The sequence below is a fragment of the Argiope bruennichi genome, chromosome 9 (assembly GCF_947563725.1).
Source record: "Argiope bruennichi chromosome 9, qqArgBrue1.1, whole genome shotgun sequence".
NCBI classification, from domain to species: domain Eukaryota; kingdom Metazoa; phylum Arthropoda; class Arachnida; order Araneae; family Araneidae; genus Argiope; species Argiope bruennichi.
Genome location: NC_079159.1, coordinates 53,784,985 through 53,811,692, shown reverse-complemented (window position 1 = coordinate 53,811,692; position 26,708 = coordinate 53,784,985). Strand labels below are relative to the sequence as shown.

The 26,708-nt window shown below is 29.1% G+C and overlaps 2 protein-coding genes across 4 annotated transcripts in view; one reads left to right on the top strand and one right to left on the bottom strand.

The window, feature by feature from the left end:
- The window catches only part of LOC129985208 (rhophilin-2-like), a 140,799-nt gene extending 133,201 nt beyond the window's left edge, over positions 1–7,598 (top strand). For both annotated transcript variants that reach the window (XM_056095147.1, XM_056095148.1), the window contains exons 11-16: positions 1,065–1,181; positions 1,977–2,174; positions 2,280–2,356; positions 3,789–3,941; positions 5,426–5,671; positions 7,297–7,598. In XM_056095147.1, coding sequence (XP_055951122.1) covers positions 1,065–1,181; positions 1,977–2,174; positions 2,280–2,356; positions 3,789–3,941; positions 5,426–5,671; positions 7,297–7,413 — 908 coding nt within the window. In that variant the 3' untranslated portion in view covers positions 7,414–7,598. The remainder of the gene's footprint in view (positions 1–1,064; positions 1,182–1,976; positions 2,175–2,279; positions 2,357–3,788; positions 3,942–5,425; positions 5,672–7,296) is intronic.
- Positions 7,599–10,578: 2,980 nt separating this feature from the next.
- LOC129985344 (leucine-rich repeat transmembrane protein FLRT1-like) lies at positions 10,579–26,165 on the bottom strand. Of its 2 annotated transcripts, none has more exons than XM_056095331.1 (5): positions 25,842–25,991; positions 21,443–21,905; positions 16,332–16,578; positions 14,140–14,288; positions 10,579–11,936 (listed from the first exon to the last, which is right to left on the bottom strand). In XM_056095331.1, the coding sequence occupies exons 2-5, from the start codon at positions 21,876–21,878 to the stop codon at positions 11,797–11,799; spliced, it is 972 nt and encodes a 323-aa protein (XP_055951306.1). In that variant the 5' UTR covers positions 21,879–21,905; positions 25,842–25,991; the 3' UTR covers positions 10,579–11,796. The 2 variants fall into 2 exon arrangements, with proteins under 2 accessions (XP_055951306.1, XP_055951307.1); XM_056095332.1 differs by lacking the exon at positions 25,842–25,991 and adding an exon at positions 26,088–26,165 and having other exon boundaries at positions 10,584–11,936.
- Between the last annotated feature and the right edge of the window lie 543 nt (positions 26,166–26,708).

Here is a 26,708-nt window from a genome sequence, read left to right as displayed (position 1 = left end):
ATATATATAATGAAATACCACGCAGTAAATTACTGTTTTTATGTTTTTCATTTAAACTTCGTCATTTCATCGCTGTTTAATACAATTATAATCATTGCAGTATTTTGAGTACTTGCTGATAATTATGGCCCTGGTTTTCTTGGCAATTTTCAAACTGTGCCGAGTTCCATTTTACATCAGTTGCCAGGATAGTTACATTATGGTTGCATTTGTTGGGGATTTATCACAAGTTATTATGCTTCAGTTTGCAATGTCTTTTTTTAAATTTTATTTTGTATATATTTTTTTGGCCATAAATATCAACAAATACTATTCAAAGCTTCGTTTATGCGTCACTTTTGATATTAAAAAAGACTGTAATCTCTTAAGAAAAGAAAAAAACTTTCGAAGCATTTGTGAATTATGATAATGGTATCATGACTTTGAAATTAATCACAGTTGGTGAGTTGAAAGATGACAAATTTTCTGCAATTAGTCTAATCGATGAGAAAAAAATATATGGAGAAATTATAACACTGTCTTTAAAAATGTTATGGATTCTGCTGAAAAATGTCAAATTTATTTGGGTTTGTCAAAAGCAGAAAAACATTTAATGAAATTAATTCCATCCATAATTCTATTAATACTCATAGACAATCAGCATGTTTGTCTACGCTTAAGGATTTTCTTTTTTTTAATGAAACACTTACTTCTTTGTCCATAAATCATTTTAAATAAGAAATGTGCAATTTCTACTTAAGATAATCAGGATATGATTTTTCTCGCTTTTATAGTAAATGCTTAATGTTAAAATTTAGTTATCGTTTTTAATACTATGTAATACTGTCTTAAACTATTACTTGTAAATAAATTTACATTGGCTAGCATTAAACATTACATTGGCTAGCATTAATAATAAAGATAATTTATTCAAATTTCGATCATATGTCCTTTCCCAAACTTTTTTTAAAATTACGAATTTGTTATTATTGTATCAGAATGCAAAAAGTCATTTGAATGAGTTTTATTTAATAATTTCTTTTGTCGTTTCCATTCGAATAATTACGTTTAATTTTTTCTTGCAGATGAATTAAATTCTACTGTACAAGAAAAACTTGAACACTTGTATGTAGATGCAAAATCCAATGATAAAAGGGAAGTGAAGTTTATTCCACAAATTGCCAATGAAAGACTAAGATTAGGTTTGTAATTTTTAAAAATTATTTTTTTTTCTGTATTTCTTTATTGTTATGGTTTACAAGCTTAATATTTTCCTCTAAAAAAATCTGAATTGATGGAAGTGGAATAATTATGTTTACAATAAATGAGACAGAAAATACTTTTTTCAATTATAGTTATTTATATGGAATAGTATTTTAGGTATATTTCATTTTTTTAACTATCCTTAACTTATTTTATTTATTATGCAATGCATCTAATGAGGCCCTTTTTTTTTAATAAATTAGTCAATTTAGCTTCACATTTCAAACTCAATAAATATATTCAAGATTTTTTAAAGTTCATTTTTCTAAATATGGTAATTTCAAAAAAATGTACGTGTTTTATTTATTAATAAATTATTAAGACTCATTACGTGGTATTCATGTTTGTATATAATTATATTTAATCAAACTCTTGGTGTTTATAATATTATTATAACTAAATGAACATAATGAAACAACCAGGAATTTCATTTATTATAGTTGATAAAGTTAATAATAATATTTTATATTCAAAGAATTTCCATTTTCTTTTATGTATTTACTTACTTGAACTACAGGCATTAAACATTTTTTTTTCAACTTACATAGCGTAATTTTCCCTTAGCTCGCGGCTTAACATGCCTAATGTTAAATCTGCCATTGATTTTTTAAAGGCACACTAGATTATAATTTTTTAAATTTTTATAATGGACGCTAAAAGATTTAAATTGATTAGTTATAATTTTCCTCTATGAAAAATAAATATAAATATTTGTATTTTTCTCTATGGTTTAGGTCGTTCCCACTTGCACCAGGCTGTTGGTACCCTCGAAGAAGCTCTACGGACGTATCGAATGTGCCGACAGTTGCAACTCATTGACAGCCTCCACGATCTCTTGCAGAAAGCCAATGAGAAATCTCTGAGTCTTTTGTCCAAGGTCAAAGAGGACGTGGACCAGTTCCAGGAGATGTTTGAACCCTCACCCATTCGAGGTGCCTATATATATAATATAATATTGTTTCCTGGACTTCATAATCCCTATACTTATTTCATGTTTGATTACTGTTTTTTATTTATATATTTTTTTATATTTACAGCATCTACAAAGTTTCAGTTAAAGTTGACTGACCCAGATTTAAGTCAATACAAAGCAACAGACTTATTTAAAGCTCTGGTAAGTATATTTAGTTGCTTATTTGTTCACTAAATAATCTTGTTGATCCGAACCAGTTTGGGTCAATATCTGTAGATTTGTTTCAAAATTTTCGCTGATTATGCAACATTAGCCTTTAGTGATCACCAAATCACATGCCAATGTCATAATAAGTGCAAAGCGATTATGAAAGCAATCACCTACTTATTAATAACGAAATCTTAATCACTTAATAAATTAATGAAATTTAATTCAAATGTCAGCTATGAACCATTTATTCCGTCATAAATTGCGGAACACACACACAACGTTTTGCCTTAAAACGCTACTCAGATTTTATGTGAAGCTAGTCTAGTATCACCGTTCCGAGCAGTTTCATGCAAAATTGGTTCAGAACTATTGCCAAATTTTGTAGAAGGAATTGCACAGTAAAAACCTTTGTGTTGTTTTGTTAAAATCTAGCTGTCTTTGATACCCATCTGTTTGCCTGAAATAATGCTTAGTTCCAATTAAATTTCTTATGCATAATGTGATGTTGACGATTCCCTCGAAAAAGTATTTATGTTGTTTTGTTAAATTCGTGACATTTTAATAGCCCTACACCTATTTTGTTTACTGTAAGCAAAAATATTCCAAATGGAGTCGACAGCAAAGCGCACTGAAAGACTTAAGTGTCTACGTAGTCTACTTAAAATTGTTCGTTGTCTTTTAAGGTAATGTAATTTCCCGTCCTGATTTCTCATGCTAACTATATGTAAGCTATAAGAAGCAGAATATTTCTTTCTTAACTTTCAACAATGGAAAAAAATTAAATATTTGATAAAACATTGAAAATTGTTTGAACGGTGTTGTCTTTCTTGAAAATTAGGATATATATATTCAACGAAGAAGTTTATGAGAAATGTGCACGGCAAATAAATTGACATCATTGAAAAACATTTTTTTTTTTTTTTAATTTTAAAACTGCGTAGAAATAGTTTTGTACAATAACATTTCCGTGAGTTATCAAGTAATATGCTAAAGTCTCATTTATTTTTTATTTATTAAAATTTCATAAAAACGGAATTTCAACTTTGGGATGCACACTTCCCCCTTTTAAAGTATATTTCTGCCAAATTTGGTAGATCAAACAGCCTCTCTTGTAGAGCGCCCACACATATACGCTTGTATTCCTTTATTAATAACATTGTATGTTTAGTTTTCAAAACGAAACTTGTCATTCTCTTCTATGTTCTTTTCTTTTCTATTATTTCAAAATTTTAATTGGAAACTCGATTTTGTATCGATAAATTTTAATTAGAAAATTTATTTTGTCATAGCGAATTAGCACGAATAGCATGAATTTTAACAATTTACATATAATTTATGACACGAGTCAAAGCACAAGCCAGTATTAGTTTTTCGAATTTAAAAAAAAATTAACCACAAATTTTATATATGATTATTTTTCCAGGGCCCCTTGAAATTTTTCTCTGCCAAACGCCACTGGACAGCAGCTCGCATCGTAGAGCTGAAAAAGGCTTCTGACGACGCCACTTTTGGTTTTAGTGTGAAAGACGATTGCCCAGTCGTGGTAACTAGAGTAGAGATTGGAGGAATAGCAGAGGTAAGGAAACAAACACATTCTATTATACATTCGGTAAAATACTGTTAATTTTATCCGTGCAATTTTTGTTTATAAATCTTCAGGGAAAGCTCTTTCAATAAATATGTGTGATTAGCTTTCCTCGCATGTATAATCAAAATGTATGATTTGTCAGATAAACTTCAAAACGAGAATTGATAGCTTAGTAAAAAAAAAAAAAGAAAGAAAAGAAAAAAAGTTTAAATATTACATTATTTGGATCATGAGCATTTGTCTTTGATGATGTCTCAATTCTTCAAACTTTTGCTTCTTAATGAACAATTTGCATATCATGATCATAAATTTATATATAAAAAAAACTATTTTTATTTTTTTCTATGTTTTTTTTTCAGCGTTCTAAGTCTTTTTTTTATTTTGCTAAAAATATAAAGTTTTCTCAAAAATAATAATAATCAGTGCAAGTTGTCTAATTTAATTCTTTCTCTTTGCATTCCTATGATATTAAATAAAAATATTTTTTGCTTTTGAGCGTTTATCAATTCTATAATACTTCATTCGTTTATAATTGCAAAAAAAAAAAATTCACATAACAAAACAAAATCTATAACCAAAATATTGAACATATTTACAAAATTATTTCTTTGATCTGATTTACTAAATAATCAAAGAAGGCCAAGATTTTTTTTTATTGTTTTTTTTTTTTTTTTTTTTTTTTTTTTTTTTTTTTTTTTTTCTTATTAACACGGATTATGTACTAGAACTTCCTTAAATTCTAATTTCATGTTATTATTTTTTGTACATTTTTTTTTATGTCTACAAATTTGCCTATAGTGTGGTCTAAATTTTTTTTTGTTGCTGATCAGAACTATTGACTCATATTAGACAGTCATTTTGTCACATTTTAGATTAGAGTATTTGTATTTTCAAACTGCTTTAATGTTCTTGTTTAAAATCATCTTCTAATTCTTTTACACGCAAGAAACAAAAATCAACTTATTTGATTTGCATTGAAAGTTCTATTATTTAAATTTACCATAACATTTGATACCTTAAAATCTGCTTAAACGGAAACTAAATTAAAATCTATAAAAGTAAGAGATATTGGACATTGAAAGATAGAAGAATAGGGTTTGAGACTGATTTCACATGACCTACAGATCCCCAAAGAACTTATTCTGGGTTTCCATATTCATAATACAGACTTTGAGATCCCCAATATGGACTCATTTTTAACATTTGCTTATAAAATCAAAACTTCATATATTATTTTATAGTTTAATTGCTAATGAATATTTATGTACATAACTTTAAAAAAAAAAAAGAACTTCGGAAAAAAATTTCCCTTTTTCTTTTTCGCCTAGAAACCTAGCTAGAAGCGAAATTCATAAGAAATGCAAATCATTACATGCACTTTTAACATTAAAAAACATGCTTATTTTTTTGTACAGAATTAAACAGTATCCACCTTTTATTGCTATCCATAAAGGATCTTTTGTCTCTTGTAGGGCTGTGGGTTGAAAGAAGGCGACTACATTACAGCGGTGAACGACAAAGACACCAAATGGACGACTCATGCAGAAATGGCGGAGCTGATAAAATCGGCCGGGAATTCCATCTCTCTAAAAGTGGTAACACCCATGAATTGGAAGTATCTACATTCCAGAGGTGCAGCTGGGATGTCCATGTGTTCCAAATCCACGTCTTCGAGTAGTTCCGGTTTCAGCTCGTCCTCAAGTCGGAATCCCAGTCCGGTAAATAGAATTCCATAGTTTGAAATGCTTTTTAGTTTAGTGGAACTGCTTTGCATGACAATTGTTGGTGTGCAGTAATAGTTTGAGTCGTTGTCTCATAAAGTAGTTATTTGGGTATATTATTCTGAATTGAGAATTCGATATTGCTAACAAGTGGCCTGCTTTAGAAGTGATGAACATAAAGTAGAATAGCATTATTTATATGCATTATTCAATGCAAAGAGAATGAACTTCAACCTACTAATTCTGGATGAATTCAAATATTCCTATACCATCATATTACCATGCTTAACTTTTAATTAATATCATATTAACGTAACTTTTAATTTTTACAAATTGTTTCATTTTTATTCTAATTATTGTTCTTCTATGTTGCGTGTAGAGGATAATTTTCAGTTAATCATAGAAACGATCAGAATAAGTTGATTTGCTCATCCATTTTCTTTACTAACTCTTACTTCATTTCTTTCATTGATGGGCATTCTTTAGAACCAATTAAACTGATAATTTTTATATTTGATAATTTTTTATACTGAAAATTTTTATATTTCTTTGGATAGGATTTTCTGTAATGAATTTATTCAAAGTCACCAATTTTTGCCGTCTTTTTTGTTCCTTAATAGTATATTTAATTTGCAGGAAACATTGAATATTTGATTTGTTATGATGTTTTCTGTTGCCAAATGTTTTCCACTTATAATAACAGCTTGCAATGACTGTACAATTCTTATAGTAAATATATTTCTTAAAAGAATAATAAATCTATGGATATTTTTAGGAAGATGCATTTTATCGAAATGTTTATGCATTTAATCAATTTCTGAAGCTTTTTTTTTTATAAAATTGTCTGATAGTTTAAGGAAAACGAATCTGACATACCACTATTATTAGCCATTAAATTATTTTTTCAATTGTTCTTGTAATATGCGAAAAATTGAGCAATTTTAATTTTAAATGTAGCTTTTATTGCTAACTTTAAAAAATTCAGACGTTAACTCTTAATTTTTTTTAATTGTGGCGTAGTGAAAGTTCCAAAGCTTCGTCTTCTAAATTTTCAATATGAATTGAAATTTTTATTTAAAATATTTTTTTATATTCCTTAATATTTCTTCTTATTAAGAAATATTTCTTTGTCTTTATTGTAATATGAAAACATTATTATTTATAAATTTAATTAATATAAGATCGAATCAATCTGACAAAATGTAATGTTTCTGACAAATAAATTAAATAATACATTCTTCAAATAAACCATTTAGAATGGATTCAGATATGTTGGAGCACTTAATACAATGGAATTTTTATGCTTTTGCTTAGAAAATAGATTTTGATTATATATTAATTTCTTATTCTTATATTTTAAACCACTTTTACAAAAGAATACCTTAGGGGGATATTATTCCATTTTTATTTCCACTATCATACCCAGCAAAATCAAACTAAAAATATTTCAAACAAATTTCAATAGCTGAGCCTATTTAAATTGTATATTTCACAAGAAAAGCACAAGAACAGTAAGAATTACTTCATTCTGCTAGAAAAAGTTCTTCATCAAAAAATATATCTTACTGTTCTCGAGCTTGTAGTGACTATTAATAAAGATTCACGAACTATTTATCTTTCAGGTTGGAAGTCTCAACGGAAAGGATAATGAAAAACGAAACAGTTGGAATCCTTTCAGAAGGAGAAATTCGAAAGATCCTCTGGAAAATAGCTACATAACAAACGTCTTGTACAGATAAAAAAAAGCTTGACATTTTTTCATTTATGAATATTCATTTCATTGCAATTGTGGACAAACATTTTCATTTAATGAAATGCCATATTTTAATTTTTCATTTTAACAGTCTTCCGATTATTCAGTTGAATTTGATGGACACGATTATATTAAAACGATTTTGCAAAAGAAATCGTGTATCTCGGTTTTTTTTTTTTTTTTTTTTTTGTATTGAAAACAGCTGAAACTCAGTCTTTGTTCATAAAATAATAGGAAAATCGTTTGAAGAAACCTTTTGTTTTAATAAGAATTAAAAATTTATTTTGGTTTAGAAAAAATAAAATAATATTTTGATTTCATATTGTCATGCATACTTGTTTTGGTTTAGGAAAAAATAATATAATATTTTGATTTTATATTGTCATGAATACTTGTTTTGATTTGAAAAAAAAAACTTAAAGGAATTGACTGAATTTGTTAAAAATCAGCCAAAATTGCCTAGCAAAAAAACAACAATATGATATTAAGAAATTAAAAAAAAAAACAATTTTGTTCTTTTCTCGACCATTCCGAATTCATTTGCATCTTGAATTTCTCGTTAATGCTTTTGCAATAAAGAAAAATGTGACTGCTTCTTTTCTATTATTTCCACTTAGGGAAATGGTTCCCTCGCTAGACCTGATGCTACTTCAAGTCTATCTGAGTGGTGTTGCAGGTAGTACTAACAAAAGGTTGTCAAACACTTCAAAAATTGAAGTGAAGAGAAACTATCTTTTCTCTTTGATCAACCTTCATTTTGCACGATGTAATTTTCATATTAATGCTAATACAGCTTTCTTAAAATACTCTATCACTAATTTTCTACATTTAGATATTCTTTTTTATTTAATAGTTCTAATAGCACACTATTAACATTCTAATTAATGCAAAACTAACCACATGCACAATTATAATTTACCATTTTTTTTTCCTGTACATTCTTTTTTTATTTTTGAAAACGATATCTTATTTTACATCCACTTCAAAAAGTGATTTTTCATTTTAAGAGCATAAAATGGATATATTCTTCTTTAGAAGGGTTTGATTTGGAAACAATTGTATTAAAAGTTACCAAATGGAAATTCCATTTATTTTGACTGTCTGTAAATAATTTGCAAATTTTGCTGCATTTGTTCATTTTTTGTATTATATTTTCATTATTTTTGACTAAGAAAGACGACGTTTGCTATCTAGTCCCTTTTGTTTTATAAATGTATATATAATCATTTTCAATAAAAAAAAAATCCGATTTCAACTTAGTGTTTGTTATTACTTTTATACAAATTGACACGGCATATCTCATTATGAAACAATTAACTAAATTGAATAGATTTGAATTTATTATTTTTCATAAAAATAAATTATTTCATTAACTGTCTTGAATTTTTACTAAAAAACTTCATTATTCGATAGTATTCATTAGTAATATTTATAATAGTACTTACGATATAAACAAAGGTTACACTTACCACAATTCCAGTTACGCTCACATGGTTAAAGATGGTCATATATCAGAAAAATAAATATGTATTTAAAAAAAATTCGGCTAAAAGCTATTTTGATTCCAAATAACAATTTTACTTCATGCTTTTATATGAAATAATAATTGTAAATATATGTTACACTACATTAAGTACTATATCAAATCGTTTGCAGCTTCATTTTCAATTAGAATAAAAATTCCTGTTTATGGAAATGCTTATAAAAATTTCATTTTATTACGTCCATTTATAATTCAACAATTTTGTATAAATGAAAATTCTTTGGATTAATTTTTTGCATTTCATCAAAGAAACAAGTATTAGGAAATTTGAAATAAATAATTCTAAAAATTGGTATGCATTTAGAATATATGATTTATATCATTAACATTTTGTATTTATTTCAATATTTATAATACTTGTATTCTCTTTTCACCCTCTAAAAACCAGTCATAGATTTCTTATTTACGTACATAGTAATAGTAATATCAAGATTGTAAGAAGCAGCATATTGACGGAAAATGGCAAAAGGCATCATGCTACTTGGAAAACTAGTTTATCGGCATTCATTTATTTCAAATTCATTTTTAAAATGATGTCGATGTGAAGTAACAACTCAAGGATTTTTCACTTCCGGAAATTGCTATATTCCTTTTATTCCAACAATAGCATTCCAACCAGCCACAGCGTAATAAATCTGAAAGTGCTATGTTAATAATTGAAGATTTTATCATATGAATTTTAGTAATATTTAATAATTAAGAAAAGGTATAATAATGAGGAGGAAGATAATTTGTAAGATTTTTATGTTTTAAAATGATGATAAAGAATACAAAAGATTTGAAATAAAAACTGCGTCCTGAGCTTCATCTTCTTAATTATTTCTGATGATATTATTTTTCTGATGATATATTCTAATGAGTTATTGCCAGTATGAATCTTTTAAACTCAAAGTAATTCTAAAAAAATCTGAGCTTTTTTTTAAAAGAGGCTTCAAATTAAAAAGAATTGCATAGAAAACTTTTTTTAAATCAAAATAGAGATCAAACAAAGGTGTGTACATGAAAAAGTGGGATAATTAGAAAGTAGGATGTTTGTTACATACGTATATTTTTTGCATTTAAAATTTTCTTCCGATAGAAAAAAAATAAATTAAAAGAAATTTAAGAAAAAAAAACTAAATTTGAAAAGTTAAATTCATGAGATTTGTAGTGAATGTTTGACTACAGTACAGACTATTTCTTAAATGTGGTTGTAGTTGTACTTAGGATATCAGCATTTGCACAATGTTATTTTTTTTCTGTATTTCCAAAGGAAATACTTAAGTATTTCCTTTGGAAATAATTTAAGTATTTCCAAAGGAAATACTTAAACAAAATTTTCGTGACTTAAAAATGTCGCTAGAATTTGTCTAAAAAAATAAACAGTTTTCAAGTTTCCTTTATCGTCAATTAATACAGAATTTTTTTAAAATTCATTTTTCCTTGGTGGAATCAAATAGTTGTCAGAATTCATTTCCTGTAGATAAAGAGTTCATCACGACAAGACTGAAAACAATTGAAATTCACATTTAAGAGAATGCGTTTTAAATGTAACCCATAAAATTTCATAGTATGGCAGTTTTTTTTTTTGGCGGGAGGGGGGGGGGGGTAATTTTTTTAAGTTCTTTCCTTTTCACTCTAAAGTGTAAACTGTTGTAATTTGTGTAACAGATGAATAAAATGCTGGATCTTTATGAAAATTTCGCCGAACACAAGAAACAATAAAAAATTATGACAGGCAGAAATACCAAAAAAATTATTTCCTCACCAAGGAAGAAAGTTATTTTCAGTATCAGAATTGTTGATTTTCGAGTTAGGCAGTTAACTACGAAAAAATTGAACCACACAGATGTGCAAGTGAAATATGAAAAGAAATTCTGAGAATCATTTCATGAAATTTAAAGAATACTTGATTTTAATATGCATTAATCCGATCGTATGGCACTTGTAGAACAAATGAAAGAGCAAAATTAGATTAGCTTGAAACTATCAAACACACACACACACACACAAAATCCATCGAGGCCTTACTTTACATTTAAGTTGGAAGTTCTTATACAGTAAGAGGACTTTTGTCATTGCGGGAATTGTTTAAAAAGTCTACTTCTCTTCAAAATTAATCCCTCCCCTGTCATTTTACATTTTAGTTTTTACAGATTGCATAGCCTGACTCTGACTGATTGCTGGATGTGACTTAAGAATTATAGGATATGAGGTTGATTAATTGATTTGTTTAATGCCACAAGACCCAAGAATGGTTGTAACGCGCTAGCGTTGTGTTAGATGAGTTTATTTTAATAATGCAAGAAATGGTCTCAAATCGAAGTTGACGAGATCTGGGAATAATAATGCTCAGTAAGAAAATAAGGGAGGGGGAAACGCTAAATTCAATACAATTACATTTATTGTTACTATTATTTCTCTGGAGCACATTCTAAGCTTCAAGTTTACCTCTTTTTCAGAAAAATGCACTCGTCTTCTGACATTGAAAATCAGTTGCCAACTTGTCATAGCCAGGTTGTCGTAAATATATTAGTTTCATATCCATGATAGTATTTGTAGTTTTCTTAATTAAATTAATTTATCAAAAAGAGTTTCAGTTTATTTTGTACATCATGGAGTATCTATTTTAATCAATTAAAAACTTAAAAAATTGTTGAAATTTTCACTTATTTAGGGAGATATTTATTGACATTTCAAAATGCATAGTAATCTTAATTACAAATTATGCAGCATTTTGTTTTACATTTATAATATCATTAACCTCTGCATTTTCCCTCACACGTTGATATTAACTACAATATGATATTTTACAAATACTTCATTTTCCTTATTCTTTCTTGTCGTCTAACAATCCAGTTGTTGCAGAACTTTAGAAACTTTCTTATTTTTGAGTTCATCAGGTGTTGCACAGTTTCCCAAGTTCGCGAATGTTTTAGATTTCTTCAAAATCCACATCAATTGACAATTGCAATTCCATGGATTATCTGCAAATAAAAAAATGCGTTGTGTTTTTAAAGTATAATGCTATATACAGACATAAACAAAATAATTCAGAAACTATTCGTATCTCAATGTTCCAAAATGTACTGATTCTTGATTTGGTCAATTTTATTTAATAAAATCTTAATGGAATTCAAAGGAAATGGTTTATTCTACAATAGTAATCTATATTCATTCGGTAAATTGTAATGTGTGTATGGCATCATTATTATCAATGCTTCGCGCGTTTTCACTTTCTTTGCTGCTAAGTATAGAGAAAGTATCATCATCATCAAAAAATTTATATTCCAGATTCTGACGAATTACGTGTTTCAGATCTACCTGAGCTCGAAAACGCAATTTTGAAACTATACGTCTCTTTATCTGACTATTTATTTGTAAACACAAAAAAACGCTCTCAGGTAGACGGATGAAATCGGGGATAAAAAAAAAATCAAAACTCTTAACGAGATCTGAGACGTGGAGATTTATAAAAATCTAACATACGATTTTTTTTTTCGATTACAATACTTCGGAAACGAGAAAGTAAAAAAGGCAGTGCTTCAACGACAACTATCTACTACTAATTTATCACATATCCTCAACTTTTAGTGTATCGAAAGATTAATTTAGATTTTAATTTCTTCTATTCTGAAAAAGTAATACATTATTTCGGTGGAGTTTTCCATCAAAGACTTCGGTGCAATATGGATACATCAATGGATCTGTTGGAAAATAAGGACAGCATCCATGCAACCGAACTAACTTGTGTATAGCAATCGTCGCCCCTCTCTCATGATAATTGTTCCATGACTACTGCCATTAGGAATCCATCAAATGCTCCACTCTAAAACGAGTCGCATATTACTTGTCATCCGCTTGAGATCAGTAGCTCTCCACTTTTCTCTAAATTTGTCGCATTGACCTGCTAATTTTGCAGTAACAATATATGGATTGGCGTTCACATCAAGGTTGCTTTACCTGTGAGTTCTAATCTCAAAATGGGTAGCTTTCATAAATTTTTGAATAGTGTGATAAAACAAGTAGCAGGTGTTTCTATAAAAAATTTCAAACATTTGCTAAACAACAACATCCCCCGACCCTCAGAATGAATTTGAAAGTGTCATTAATCATCACAAATAAATATTTTAAATTAAATTATGTATATGCATTTATATTTTAGACATGTCAAACTTCATATAAACGTATTAAACTTAGTTATTCCTCCACATCCTTGAAGTCATAGAATCGCATACATTTGCTCAGAGAGGCTACAAATGATATCTATGAAAACACTAGACAGATGAATGATGATTATAATCTGCATCTGATATGTCTGATATGATAGCAGCTATTGAATCCGGCACAAATCGAAAAACAATGCAAAGGTACTCTGTTCAGGTGTAGATTAGAAATTAAATACATGACTGTATATAATTTTAGTATGAATCCTCGTTTAAGGGCAGGAGTTTGAAGAAGCAAAATAATTATGGAAAGAATTAAGATTCGAATTACGAAAGATTTTATGATTGGAATCTACTTTAATATGTTCCTTGAAATTTTCGCCAATTTGGCGAAAACAAACAATCAAGCGATTACTTCTGCTAGTAGCTCTTCTATGATTGTTTATCTAAGTAATAACTATCTTGCTTTTTAACATCGGAGGTTATCATTAGCGTGCCCTTTCAAACTGCAAACAAAGAAGGTTTGAACCCTTGACAATGCCAATCACTTGCGGTGAAAAGATGTGCCACGCACGTCGAGATGCTTTTGTCGCAGAAACGCCAACGACGTGCTACATACATCAGCAGGCAATTAACACAGAAGTAAAAATGATATTCTGGATCTGTCAACTGAGATTGTTTGCCGGAACTCAGTTTATAGGAGCGCAGTCTTAAGTCAAAAATCTATATTCAGAAGATTTCTGAATATAAATTTTTTTCCTATTTCTATTTATAAGGAGGTATTTGATACTTTCTATGGTCTTGGTGCTGGTTACGTGGACTGTTTTGAAATGTGCATCTATGTATTTCTTGTCATCGCAAGTGATTAAATGATGTTTCAATTCTTTTGTCTCAAAACTCTTAAATTGTCAAAACTCCAAAGTCAGTTGCTCATCGAAAAGCTATTTAATATTTTCTATGCATAAACACATAAACCTTTTTGTATGATTATTTTTGGATACTTATAGTAGATATGAATACTTACGGACAAGATCGACTCGTTGCAATGATGCTGGAGCAGATTGAAACAATTCTTGCGGCAGTTCTGCTAGTTTGTTATCTCTGAGGTAAACTACTTCCAAAGCAGGCATTTCAGTAAACAGATCTCCTGGTAATGATGTCAATTCATTTCCACTTTAAAAATAAGTTAAATTGTTAGGCATTAGGTAGAAGAATAAAGAAAGTTTAACAAAGAATGAAATCGGTGAAATTAATTTGCATCCATGGTCTATCCAAATAAAAGTAAACCATAAAAACTTTGCTTAGAATTTTGCTGAATCCGATGATTTATTTCATGTTTTGTTAATTTTAACATCTGCCAAGAAGATATATGTTGAGTTTTAGAAAAAATACACAAAGTATCTTGTATGTTCTGTCTGTTAAGATATTTCATTAAATGAAAATATTTTTTACGCATTCAGACGTAAAGAAATATATTCTCAAACATTATAATCAAGGAAAAAGGATGCTAATTTCAAATATAATTTTAGTTACTTTTTCTGAATAACGACTTCATAAAAATCATTTTAAACTGTAGAATACCATTTTTACCACATAATTTTTTTCTCCGTCCCTCAATTCGAGTCGGATGGAAACGTATTTATTAATATTTTTAGACAACCCTGCATTTCAACAAAGTTGAATTTTTCAAAAAATTAACAAAGATATCGTCCTACAATTATTACCAGATACTCCGTTCTCAATAGCTCATGCTTAAGTGTAATTATAAAAATTTCGTTTAAATTTAGAAAAAAAAGTATACTTTTAAATATTACTTTTTTAATGTACCCCTGATTGAATTATTTTAACATTAGATGGCTCATTTTATAGTTCTTTAAATACTTATAATCTTCGAACTTAAACTTTACCTCTCTATTAGAGAAATAAACCTTTATTTAAACTTGAAAACCTAGTATTCTAATTTTCCCTTTCTCTCCCTTCTCTTATCTTATCCCGGTAAAAAAGGCATGTACTGTTCGTTTCAAGAAAGGGAGACTAGGAGTTTTCGAGGATTATACTTTGGTAAGGGGTGGTAAACAGAAATATGAGCAGTTACTACACCTTCAATTCTACGATAATCTTTCACCCTAATGCTAAACGGAAACATCTTCTCCTTTCATCTTTCCTCTCTCTCCTATTTTGATTAAATAATTACATTCTGACGCATGAGCAAAAGCGTATAGGGTTTTCGAATCCGAGATGGAACAGTAAGTATATAAAGGATGCATATTTTATTATTTAGTATATATGTGTTTAACGCTTTGCCCATCTTAACTTGTGATAATTATTATAATTTTGATTGATTTTTAACTTCTCTGGGAAATGCTGTAAGGGAAGAAAAAATCTCGGATGAATCCGTAGATGGACCATCTAGCTCAAAGGAGGAGGAAATTTTGGGAGGGGGGAGGTGAAATTTCCCTTTCGTCTTAATTTTTTAGGATTGAAGACAGAGAAATAAATCAAATTAGGCCAATCAGCATCTCATTCAGGAAAACTACTTTTGTACCAAAGCTTTTTTTACAGTTGCAAATGCTTAGAAGCTGGAGACTGAAAAGTGATTTTCAATCCCCATCTGTGGTTATTTTTAACATGTTCTGTATTGCCACGTTTACAGAGAAAGAAAATGCTAAAAGAAAACGATTTTAATAAAAAATAAAATAACAGAAATATTTAATGGCAAAATTACATAAAAGGGGTCAGCTTTAGAAAATTCCAGATGCTGCGCTTTCCTTAGTTCATTTGAATGTATTTGATTGCAATTATTTATTTATTTAAATGTGGCAATACAAATAATGTTAACTATTTGTTTTGAAATAAATAATGAATTATGCAATATCAATAAAATCATTATCTATGTTTGATTCAATATGGAAAATTTTATTGATATTTCCTACGAATTGAAAGGAATTTGAAGATGTTAATTTAAATGATAAAAAATGTACCCTTAACTTCGAACTTTCCGATAAAAACTCTTTTTTTTTTTTTTTTTTTTTTCGAATTCATTTTACAGTCTCGAACTGTTGCGATTAGATATTTTTTCTTTTCTGCGTTTTTGTCAATTTATTGAATTCTCAGAATAAAAAAGTTGTCAAACACAAAAGTAGCACAGAAAGGTATTGCAGTTGTTCAAATTATAATAAGATGCTCTGCAGTTCTAACACCGCAGCCGCTACTCACTTGAGATGGAGAAATTGCAGACTCTTGGCAGGTTTTGGCAATATGGACCTCGAGACGGACGTTAGCTTATTGTTTTGCAAGGAAAGAGAACTGATATCGGGAAAAGAAGCGAATTGCTGATTCGCGATGGCAGTTAATCCTGTACTGTCGATAGTCACTTTGTGCACTTGCCCCTTTGCAATTGATTTAAAGTCTTCTCCTATTCCCGACAATGGCGTATCGTCAATGACAAGAGTGAGTTCCTTTTCTGTATGAATGAAATACAAATTCCATATGCATATGTTATTATATTATTAAAGTAAAATAAATATAAGAGAAAATCGTTTTCTTTGTTCCAATTTACTTCATTAAATATGATGAATATCTTCTCTTAACAGCCAAAGCTACTTTGCTAAATTTTTCAGATTTCATAAAAGTAAGTAGCAAAAAAAAAAAAAAGAAAAAAGAAAAGAAACTGTAAATGATTGAATTAGTCATTTTAGACTACCAGTTTTTCGCATACTAATGGTATTTATTTAATAATGTTTACCAGCTTTAATGAGCTGCATCTTATCCCACCAGATAAAGATATTATTTAAACTATATTTGTGCAATATACATAGAGCATTCTGATTAATGTGCTAGCAAAGTGGCAAAATTAAATTGACAAAATCGCTTTAGTTATTGAGGTTAGGTGCTCTACCAAAATTTTATTTTGCAATGTATCTCGAACATGGATGGAGAAAAGGACAGATGATCGTTAATAATGCATCTAAGTATCATAAGCTTTGAAATGAACTAAAAAATGGAATCATCTTGCAATGAACTGAAGTTGCGGACTCTTTTATGGTTTCTTTTCCCATGAGTTTCCCCCCCCCCCATCGAGATCTTGTAAATGAAAGGTGGTGGAGGACAGTTGACCATTTTAAATCTATCTAGCGGTCATGAGCTCGTCATTCTTTCTCATGCATTTATGTACATGATTTCCCAAAAAATAAAAAATAATCAAGCTTTTAGTGCCTAAACTATTGCATTTATACATATACTTTGAATAGCAAAGTTTCATGAAATGAGGTAAAAAAAAATGTTAAAAAATATTTTGACTTCTGCAAACAAAATTAATAAAATGTTAGAAAAATTAAATTTTTATATGGTCCCTACGGCAAAAAAAAAAAAAAAAAAAAAGACCTTTTAGTTAGCAAAATATTTTTCTTATATCCATCTAAGCAGATACAAAGTTTCAGGCCTCTCTCTGTAAAATTTGCTGAGATATTATAAGGCAAATTTATTGACTTAGATTATTTTCTACACCTCTAACCGGTGTTTGAGTGACAATTTCGTTGTAATTTCCAAATATAATATACATATCACAAGAGATTATTTAAAGGGCAGAATCAAAAAACGTGACGCGTTTACTAACTTTCATTCATTTTTTAAAATGTTCAGATAATGCATGAATTGAAGCGCTTAAGAATTTGCTCAAAATAAATAGCTTCAACACCTACACAAAGTTGCATTGTTTTAACATTATTTGCGTGTTTGTGATCGAGTTCATCAATTATAATTTTAAGGCAGGCTTTTTGAAGGAGCTGGAAAGGATCTACATTAACAAAATCAATTCATCTCTTAATTCAGACATTAGGCTAATTGAAACTAGCTGAATATATCAGTCACCATTCAATACACTGTTGTTTAAAATAGAATCAACCAAAGAGTTTCTAAAAATAGAAATACATAATACATTTATAGAAAATTACCATTGATGATGTATCTTTTGTATGAAGAATGGACTTTTTATCGCTTTAAAAGTGATAGTTCTGAAAATTAATGTTTTTCTTTATCCCATTTAAGGCTACATTCATCTATTCAAACTGTCTTTCACAGAAGAGAAAAATTTGATTTTACCTATGATAGGACCTAATTGTACTATTTTAGATGCTATTCGCGCAATTGTATATTGTATGTATGCCAGTTACTGTGCTGAAATATTCTCTATACTGTCGGTTTTAGAATATTGAGTTCTGGGCTGACTGTTCATAAATTAGCATAAAGGTAATTTGAAAACATAAGGCAAAAGGTCAATTTCTGCTTCACATATGCGACGTCTCACCTTAACCATTCCTCTTCCAGAAAGTAAATTCTCAAAATACAGTTTTAATCACTAAATGCACTTTTTAGAGAGATGCCAGGATTTCGAAAAATGTCATTCTTCTATAACTAGGTCAGGTCAGTATTACGATTTGCATAGCATAAATTGTCAGCATATCTAAACAGCCCTTCTCATTAAAATATATCATTCTTTTAGAAAGCTCACAAGTGCGAGTAAAGAGTTGTATTTATTTATTTTGCTCGGCATTCCAGCAACTTCTCTGAGATATCTTAAATATTCAGTTTCTTTCAAGTTTCTCTTTCCTTTATAAAATCGAAGTTTCAATTGCCGACCAATGAAACTGAAAATGATCAGTGATTAGTCATTGGGTGATGCACTATTAGACTAAACATATTACATATAATAGTTTTTCTATCCTGAACAAATTTGTATTTCTGAAATAAATGTTTTCATCTATATTTGTGATTAGTCCCTCTAAATTCAAAACTAAGCAGATTTATAGACAAAAATGTGAGATTTTGTGTGCGCATAGACGAATATAAGAGAAAACATTTTACTAATTGGAACCTTTACTTTATAGAAGATGCGTAAAAAAAATTTTTTTTTAAACTTTTTACTAATAACTTCCACAGAAACTAAAGTGTTTTCATATAATTGCCTATTTTATTTAATGAATTTTTGTGATTAAAAGTATATGTCAGAGCTCAAAGGAGAATAAAAGTGCAATTCCCATTTTTAAGACACTAAGTAAAGCTCAGTTTTCCCTATATCAACTTTTTGACGATCTGAATGGTCTATTGTGATTTTCATTTACTGTTATTCTTTACATTTTATAATTAAAGTTTGAAATTAATTTTATTTAGTAATACGGCGTCCAAAATTAAAAAAAATGGCGAAGAAAAATGTAATAAATATGTCTAAATACAAAACCAGTAGGTTGCGAGCCATATTTAAGGAAATTTTATACGAAAAGCAACAAATCAGATTTTTTATACACGAAAATATGATTTCAAATATGAATTAATAGATTTGAATGTTTACATTTTTTTCAAACAGAAAATAAATTCTTGTGGCATGACAAAGTAGGGGAAAAAATTATAAAATGAGAAAAATGAAGCTAATTTCAAAGTAGAGGAGCTTTGCCTACGTGGATGCATGTGACATAAGATATCAGTAATCTTAAAAATTTATTCAAAGTGCGACTGTTGTCACATTTGAGGTTAAAAACCTCCGTAATTCACTTGTAATCTGAGTAAATTCTCCAACTGATTAAGGTCCAAGAGGTAATTTAAGACTCTTTATGCTGTCTTGTATAATAAATATAAACATATAATCTGAGTTGCGAAAACTAGTGAATTTATTAGTGGAACCCTTTCTTTCCTTTTTTTTTTCGAACACATTGTGAGCTATTGCTATTATTTGCAAGATACTATATGGGACCGTGAAATTCTTTTTATTGAAAATGTAATAATTAAACATGGTATGAAAAATTCGTTTTGTAATATGTTGAATGAAACGAAATATGTAATATGGTGGTGTGGGAATTTCAGTATTATCTGATAATTAATATTTAATGGAAAAAAAGGATGGAAACATACAGCTAATTTCAAAAATACATAATAATAATATTCAAATGTTTATTTTTGTATATAATAATCATCATTTGGCTTCAAATTTCAAGTTACTTTTGGAGCATAGTAACAAAATTAGCTAGAAGACAATACATTTATTTCTTGTTATATAAATTATCCTAATGGTAATTTACTCTACACATATATTAGGGGGTGTTTTGAAATGAACAAGAACTATACCGGGGAAAAAAAGGCGAGAATGTTGTCACCTATATTTTCTCGTATATTAACAAAATACGTCTCGTTCTATTCATTTCTCCTTTTTTTAAAAAAAAGAAAAAAAGAAAAGAAAAGAAATGCATCTCCGCAAAAAAACAGATAAGAAGCGTCGAAATCTGCAAGTAAGTCACGCATTGTGGTGACGCAAGGGCGCGTTTTGAGTTTCATAGTAAAATGAAGAAAACAGTGTATGGATTTTAGATGCTTTCTGTTTGATGAACCAGATCCAAAATTTTCTTTACAAAAGAATAAGAGTTTCTATGGATAGTAGAATACATAGGACTCTCAGAATTTTGATCTTTTATTTTATTTATTTATCTTTTCAAAAATATTTATCTAAACTTTTCCACTAAACGTGGGAATCTGATCTTTTTTTTTTTTTATTGTTATTATTATTAAGTGCCCTTTCTTACAACACAGTCGCACGCTTTTTGTTTTTTAAATACGGCAACTTTTCAGATATTAGCTTTAGGATTAAAACCACTAGACTGCTTTAGTGAAGAACACATATGGAAAAATCTGAAGAAATGTCTGATATTAACCCTTAAATGCATGATTATTTGTTTCGAATCTTTTTTTAAAAAGTCGTTTATTATAGGAAAATAGTCATAGGTTAAGTAATAAATAAATAAATAAATCCAGGTAAAAATATAGTATATTTATTTTGAAAAAAAATATATATGTAGTGTTTTGACAACATACAGTATTTCCCTAAAATATGGCTTGTATCTAATATAATTTTCAAATACAACATCAAACATTGATAGTTTACCTGACAACATATGAGAAGTAATTTTTTAACAATTAGATAGATCACTCCTTTGTAGGGAACTCGACAATAGAAACTATCTCTTCAGGTAACACACTGAACTTCATCATCCACCACATTCAAATGTAAAAGAACGATATATGTAACTTACCCGACATAATTAATGTCAACTTTTTTTCTTTCACACATGATTTATTGCCTATGGTTATCAACGTGCGTTCGGAAACAGACACACTCAGGTTTTTGAATAAAATTAAGTGGAACTGAATATAGACACTGGGCAACAATATACATTTAAGGGTTACTGAAATGCGTCCCAAATAATTGGGGAGTTGCGTGATTAAATTATATCAAGTAAAAACGTTTATGTATTGACTTTAAAATATATTCGTTCCATTCTTACCTGAATAAAAGTTTGCAAACTGTTTCCAGTCCCATTGTTCCACTGTGGAATGATCAATTTTAATAACAGCTTCTCCTGACGTGTATACGTCTGGAATGGATTCGGTGCCAGGTGGAACTAGGCCTTTGATACCTGCGTGTTTGATGCTGACATCCACTGTCTTGGAAGAGAGCAGAACTTTCCACAATTTGGCAGGAATTCCATCTATCTTGGTATGAACGAGAACAAAATGGACATGGCCATCGCACAAATTGGGAATATCCGCAATCTTCTCAACACTGGCTTGACTTGCCAAGCTGCATGTTATGATGCAGGCGCCATCGAAGTAAGTTTTACATGTACAAGGTTTGATGTCAGTTGAAGGACATTTGTCTTCTAAAGCACGGACAACGCAAGAGGTGAACGCGAAAAGCAAGACGAATAGGAAAGACTTCATTTTGATCTGGTCCCTTGTAACTTGTCGCTATAAATTATGATAACTGCATTACATACAAGATATTTTATTCTTTCTCTTTCTGAAAATAAGGTATACATTTCAGCAAGACATTTTATATATGCTTACAAATGAATGCAATAATAATTGAGCAGATGAATGTTAATCTTGTGGGAATATCATATGTGTTCATTAAACAGTCCAATTAATACTAGGAAAAATTCATTAGAATTACGTTAAACAAAGACAAATTTATAAAATTAATTGCAAAAATAATATAAAAAATGTGAAAGAGATGTTGATAGTATGTTAGTTGCTAATTTTGCCTTTGCTACCTTCACAATTCCTGAAGGTGCTGCTTCAGCTGTTTGGACAGTCGGTTACAATTATCATCAATGAATGAATTGCTGAATTGCCGCAGTTAGTCAAGATTTGCTAATAGTGTACATTAGCAAAATTTGAAAGTAATTTTATTTAATATAAGATCTAGACTTTTCCAGAACTTCTTAAAAAACAAAACATACTAAATTTGCTGATAACTGTTTTTGCACGACTAAATTTTTCTTTGTTGAGATGAAGAATCTTATAAGAATTTATGTAAATTTATTACACTTTCTTTATATCGAATTACACTTTAATCAAAATTATCCTTTTTTAATCTGGAGTGAGGAATGTAATGCTATTTCTTATTCTAATCTCAATAAGGAAGAATAGTTCTTTTATTCGAAATTCTTGACTTAATCAAATCCAAATATTTGTAATCTTAATAATTAATAATATTAATCAATCCAATATTGCATTCTTAATTATTAAATTATCTATTTTATTCATTAAACAGTATTTTTCGACAGAGACCGACAGAGAGTAACCATTTGGATGAATTTTATTCAAAATTAGTTGGATAAGGCTTTGTTTTTTAGATACTGTGTACTAAATTTCATTTATCTAATCGTTACATTTTTGAGATACCACGTTTACATATACGCAGAAGTACAGACAGTCAATCCTCTGGCAGATTTCAGTTAAAATTTGATAAAGATTTATACTTTAGATATTAAATCTTGTATTCAATTTCATTTATCTTGTTCTTTGCGTTACTTATTCTACGCATGCGGATAGCTGGGCAAACTTCTGGCCCATATATATTGTTGAAAAATTGATACAAATCTATAAATCTATTGTAAAAATCTCCTACGAAGTTTCATTTATCTGGTTCAAAAGGTTTTTGAGTTATCATGTTCAAAGACAAATATGATTTGTGGTGAATAGCATATAATCCAGTTAACAACTATGCTACACAAGCGTATGCTTTTGTATCATGGTTTAGTTACTGGACTGCGAACCATAAGGTCACAAGTTCTATCCCCGCAGCCTTAGTGGTCTCCCCGAAACTTCCTCGTTTATTCTCCAGCTAAAGTCCTATCCTCCCCCCCCCCGCCCTGGTCCGCATAAAATTACGAACCATAAATAGGGATGACGAATATTTTCAGAGCGGTTATTACGTAACCAATATCAAAAAGTCACAAATACAAGTGATCAATACTTTTCAAAGAGGAGTGAGATTCAAATTCTAGATACGATCTTACTGATGATATTTCGATTACAGGTTTTGGATCACGATAGAAAGTATCAATCGATACGATATCACTGAAATTTGCCGGAGCGGTGACTTCACTGGAAAGTAATAATCGATACGATCTGTCCAATGGAAGTTCTCGAAAGAAATCTGTGATTGGATTGAAAAGTGAACGGACCGGTTATTGGAATTATCGTATCGTATCATTGAATTGCATATCACTGAAATTTATCGGAGCGGTGATTTCACGGAAAATGCGAGGCTTCACTGGAAAGTGCGAAGTCACCGCTCCACTTTACGGGAGTGACCGATATTCGTATTTGATGATGCACTATTCCATACAGATCATTTTTAATTGCTCGTGACATGATTGACTTTGATTACATGTACTCTGTTTGCTGCTGGCGCCATCTATTGGTAGAATATAGGACTAAAGTAAACATTTTAAAGAAATGACATATATTTTTAACTTATCTTTTCCAGAAAATGGTTCACTCTAATAGATAAATAGTTTTGAGAAAAAAAATAAAATTTAAGAAGTAAGCTGAAACAGATAAATTAGTTCAATCACACGTTAATTTAGTAAATTAAGTATTAATTACAATTAATAAATTTTATATTTAATATTAAGTAATAATTTTTAATTAATAATATGATTGAAATAACAGATATTTGGAACGCATATTTAAAAATAACAATAGCAATATTATTTGTTATTCCAAAAATCGTGGATTATGCATCTCTAACCATAAATAAGGCCACAAACGCCATGCACGGCATTAATGGACAACGACTGCGAAATATAGATCTTTGGCGTCAATATGGCATTTTTACTCTAATTTATCATGCAATTATGTTTTATGTTACCAATGAAACCAAAATTTGGTGAAACTACAATTAAAGTCACAAGATAACATACTGAATTTCATTGATTTAAGTTATTGCACGCGAAATGTGGGCAGACGGATGGTCAACCTTTTGACAAATTTGACTCAAAATTTGTATTATCTATATTTTAGTTGTATATGGATGCAAATACAGATGCAGAGTATCCGTATTTTAGATGCTAAACCTGTGTATGAAATCTTATCTGCCTAGCTCTTTGCGTTTTGGACTTGTCGAGTTCAAATTCAATCAAACAACTAGACTGACAGATTTCTCCTGAATGAATATCGTTCAAAATTTGATGGAAATCTACGAATTTGATAAATTTATATACCAAATTTCATCTGTCTAATTAAAATGATCATATTCACATACAGACATTATTCCAAACATGTGTTTTGCGAGCTCAGGAAGGTCTGAAACGTGGAGATTCGTCAAAATCTCGAGCTCGATTTTTTTTTATTGCGATTTTTGTTATCTATGTCGTAAACGAGAAAAATGAGAAGACGCATATTGTTAAAAAAGAACTTGCAGAATACGAAACTTGAACAGTGTTACTTATTTTGCTTTTGTTATCTGCTAAAAACAACCAATTCAATTGACAATCATCTGGAATGAATATACGATTTATTGCAACGTGCGCATAATGATAATTTTAATATTTTAAAGAATGATGTGGAATATTCCATTAAGAATGACAAATAGTATATGGCACAGATGACTACAGCATCATAATTTCATAGGATTTCTTGCCTTTTTCAGAATCGTCTCAATACTTCAGCTGCCAAATATGTTTAGAGAAACTAAGACAAATATACAAAGTTGCCAAATATGTTTAGAGAAACTAAAACAAATATACAAAGTTGCCAAATATGTTTACAGAAACTAAGACAAATATACAAAGTTGCCAAATATGTTTAGAGAAACTAAAACAAATATACAAAGTTGCCAAATATGTTTACAGAAACTAAGACAAATATACAAAGCTGCCAAATATGTTTAGAGAAACTAAGACAAATATACAAAGAAATGGGGGAGGTTTTAGAGCTGAGTTACTATCATACCAAACTCTATCAAATAATTCTAATGCCTCTAAAAAAACTGAATGCCCCTCTATTTGCAATATTTAATTTTAGATTAGAACCTCATGAAAAGAAGATAGTAAAAACAATGCTAAGGCAACAGTTCACTTTTATATAGATTCCAGGTATATTTAAGCTCTCAATTGTTTAAATATCTCATAGCAACCATCTCTAAAGAGCATATAATCCAATCCATCAAAATGCAATTAAAATTTCTTTAATGTAGAGCTATTTATTTTATAATTTAACTTTATACTTGATGAATACCAATAAATAATTATATTAAATTTGTAAAAATCATTGAATTTTTTCAAACTACTATAAATAAATAACTTCGTATCTTGTTTCTATGCGGAGGTATATTTCGAAATACGAAAAAAAAAATACTTTCTTTAAAAATTCAAATGAATAAGAGATACTTACGAAACTCTAAAATATTTTTAAAAATAATATTCTGACGACAACAGACAATTTTTTACAATGAAAATTAAAAGGAATAAGCAGAGTTTTCCAAAAAGTACAAAAAAATACGGAAATACGGAATCTGGAAAATGTGCAATACTGCTTTTATCAAATTCGAAACAAAACATTTGAAGGCATTTTTTTATTATTCATTTGAAATTCGTTATGATAGACATTAAAAGCAGAAATTCTCAAGGAAATTCTTACCTGTAGTTTCCTTTAATGCAAGGGAAACACAACTGATATACGAAAATGATTTCCATATCAAGGTCACCCAATTTGTTGCTACCAGATGGCCGATTTCACATCACAATAAATCTTTTCTTTGATAAGTACAGCTCAATCCTTCTTTTTACAAGATAAGAATCTTTACTCCTTAATGCTAATATTCTGCTACATTAAATATTATAATAAGAAAAGTTTACGAAAAGAATACATAATAATTAACCACAGTAGCGAATCTTCAGTTAGGCAGCTGCTAGGACCACTAGAATAAATAGAAACCGCCGTCACATTCATTACAAACATATCATTAGTTTAAAAATGAATAAATTTATAAAAATTAAAATTATAGTAATAATATTAAAATATTGGGATATTATTAACACTTTGCAAAGTATAGATGATTAATAACTTATTATTATGTTCATTTAGTTATCACATTTTTTGGAAATATAAGAGTCTGCTTAGTTAATATTCGGCACACACGTGAAATTTCATGCAGATATGAGACATCTTTATTAATAGTTAGTTCCCGTTGGTGATCAGGAAGTTCGCTTGTGATATTTTTATGTTTAATGCTATTCAAATAGTTTAGTTGTAACTTTA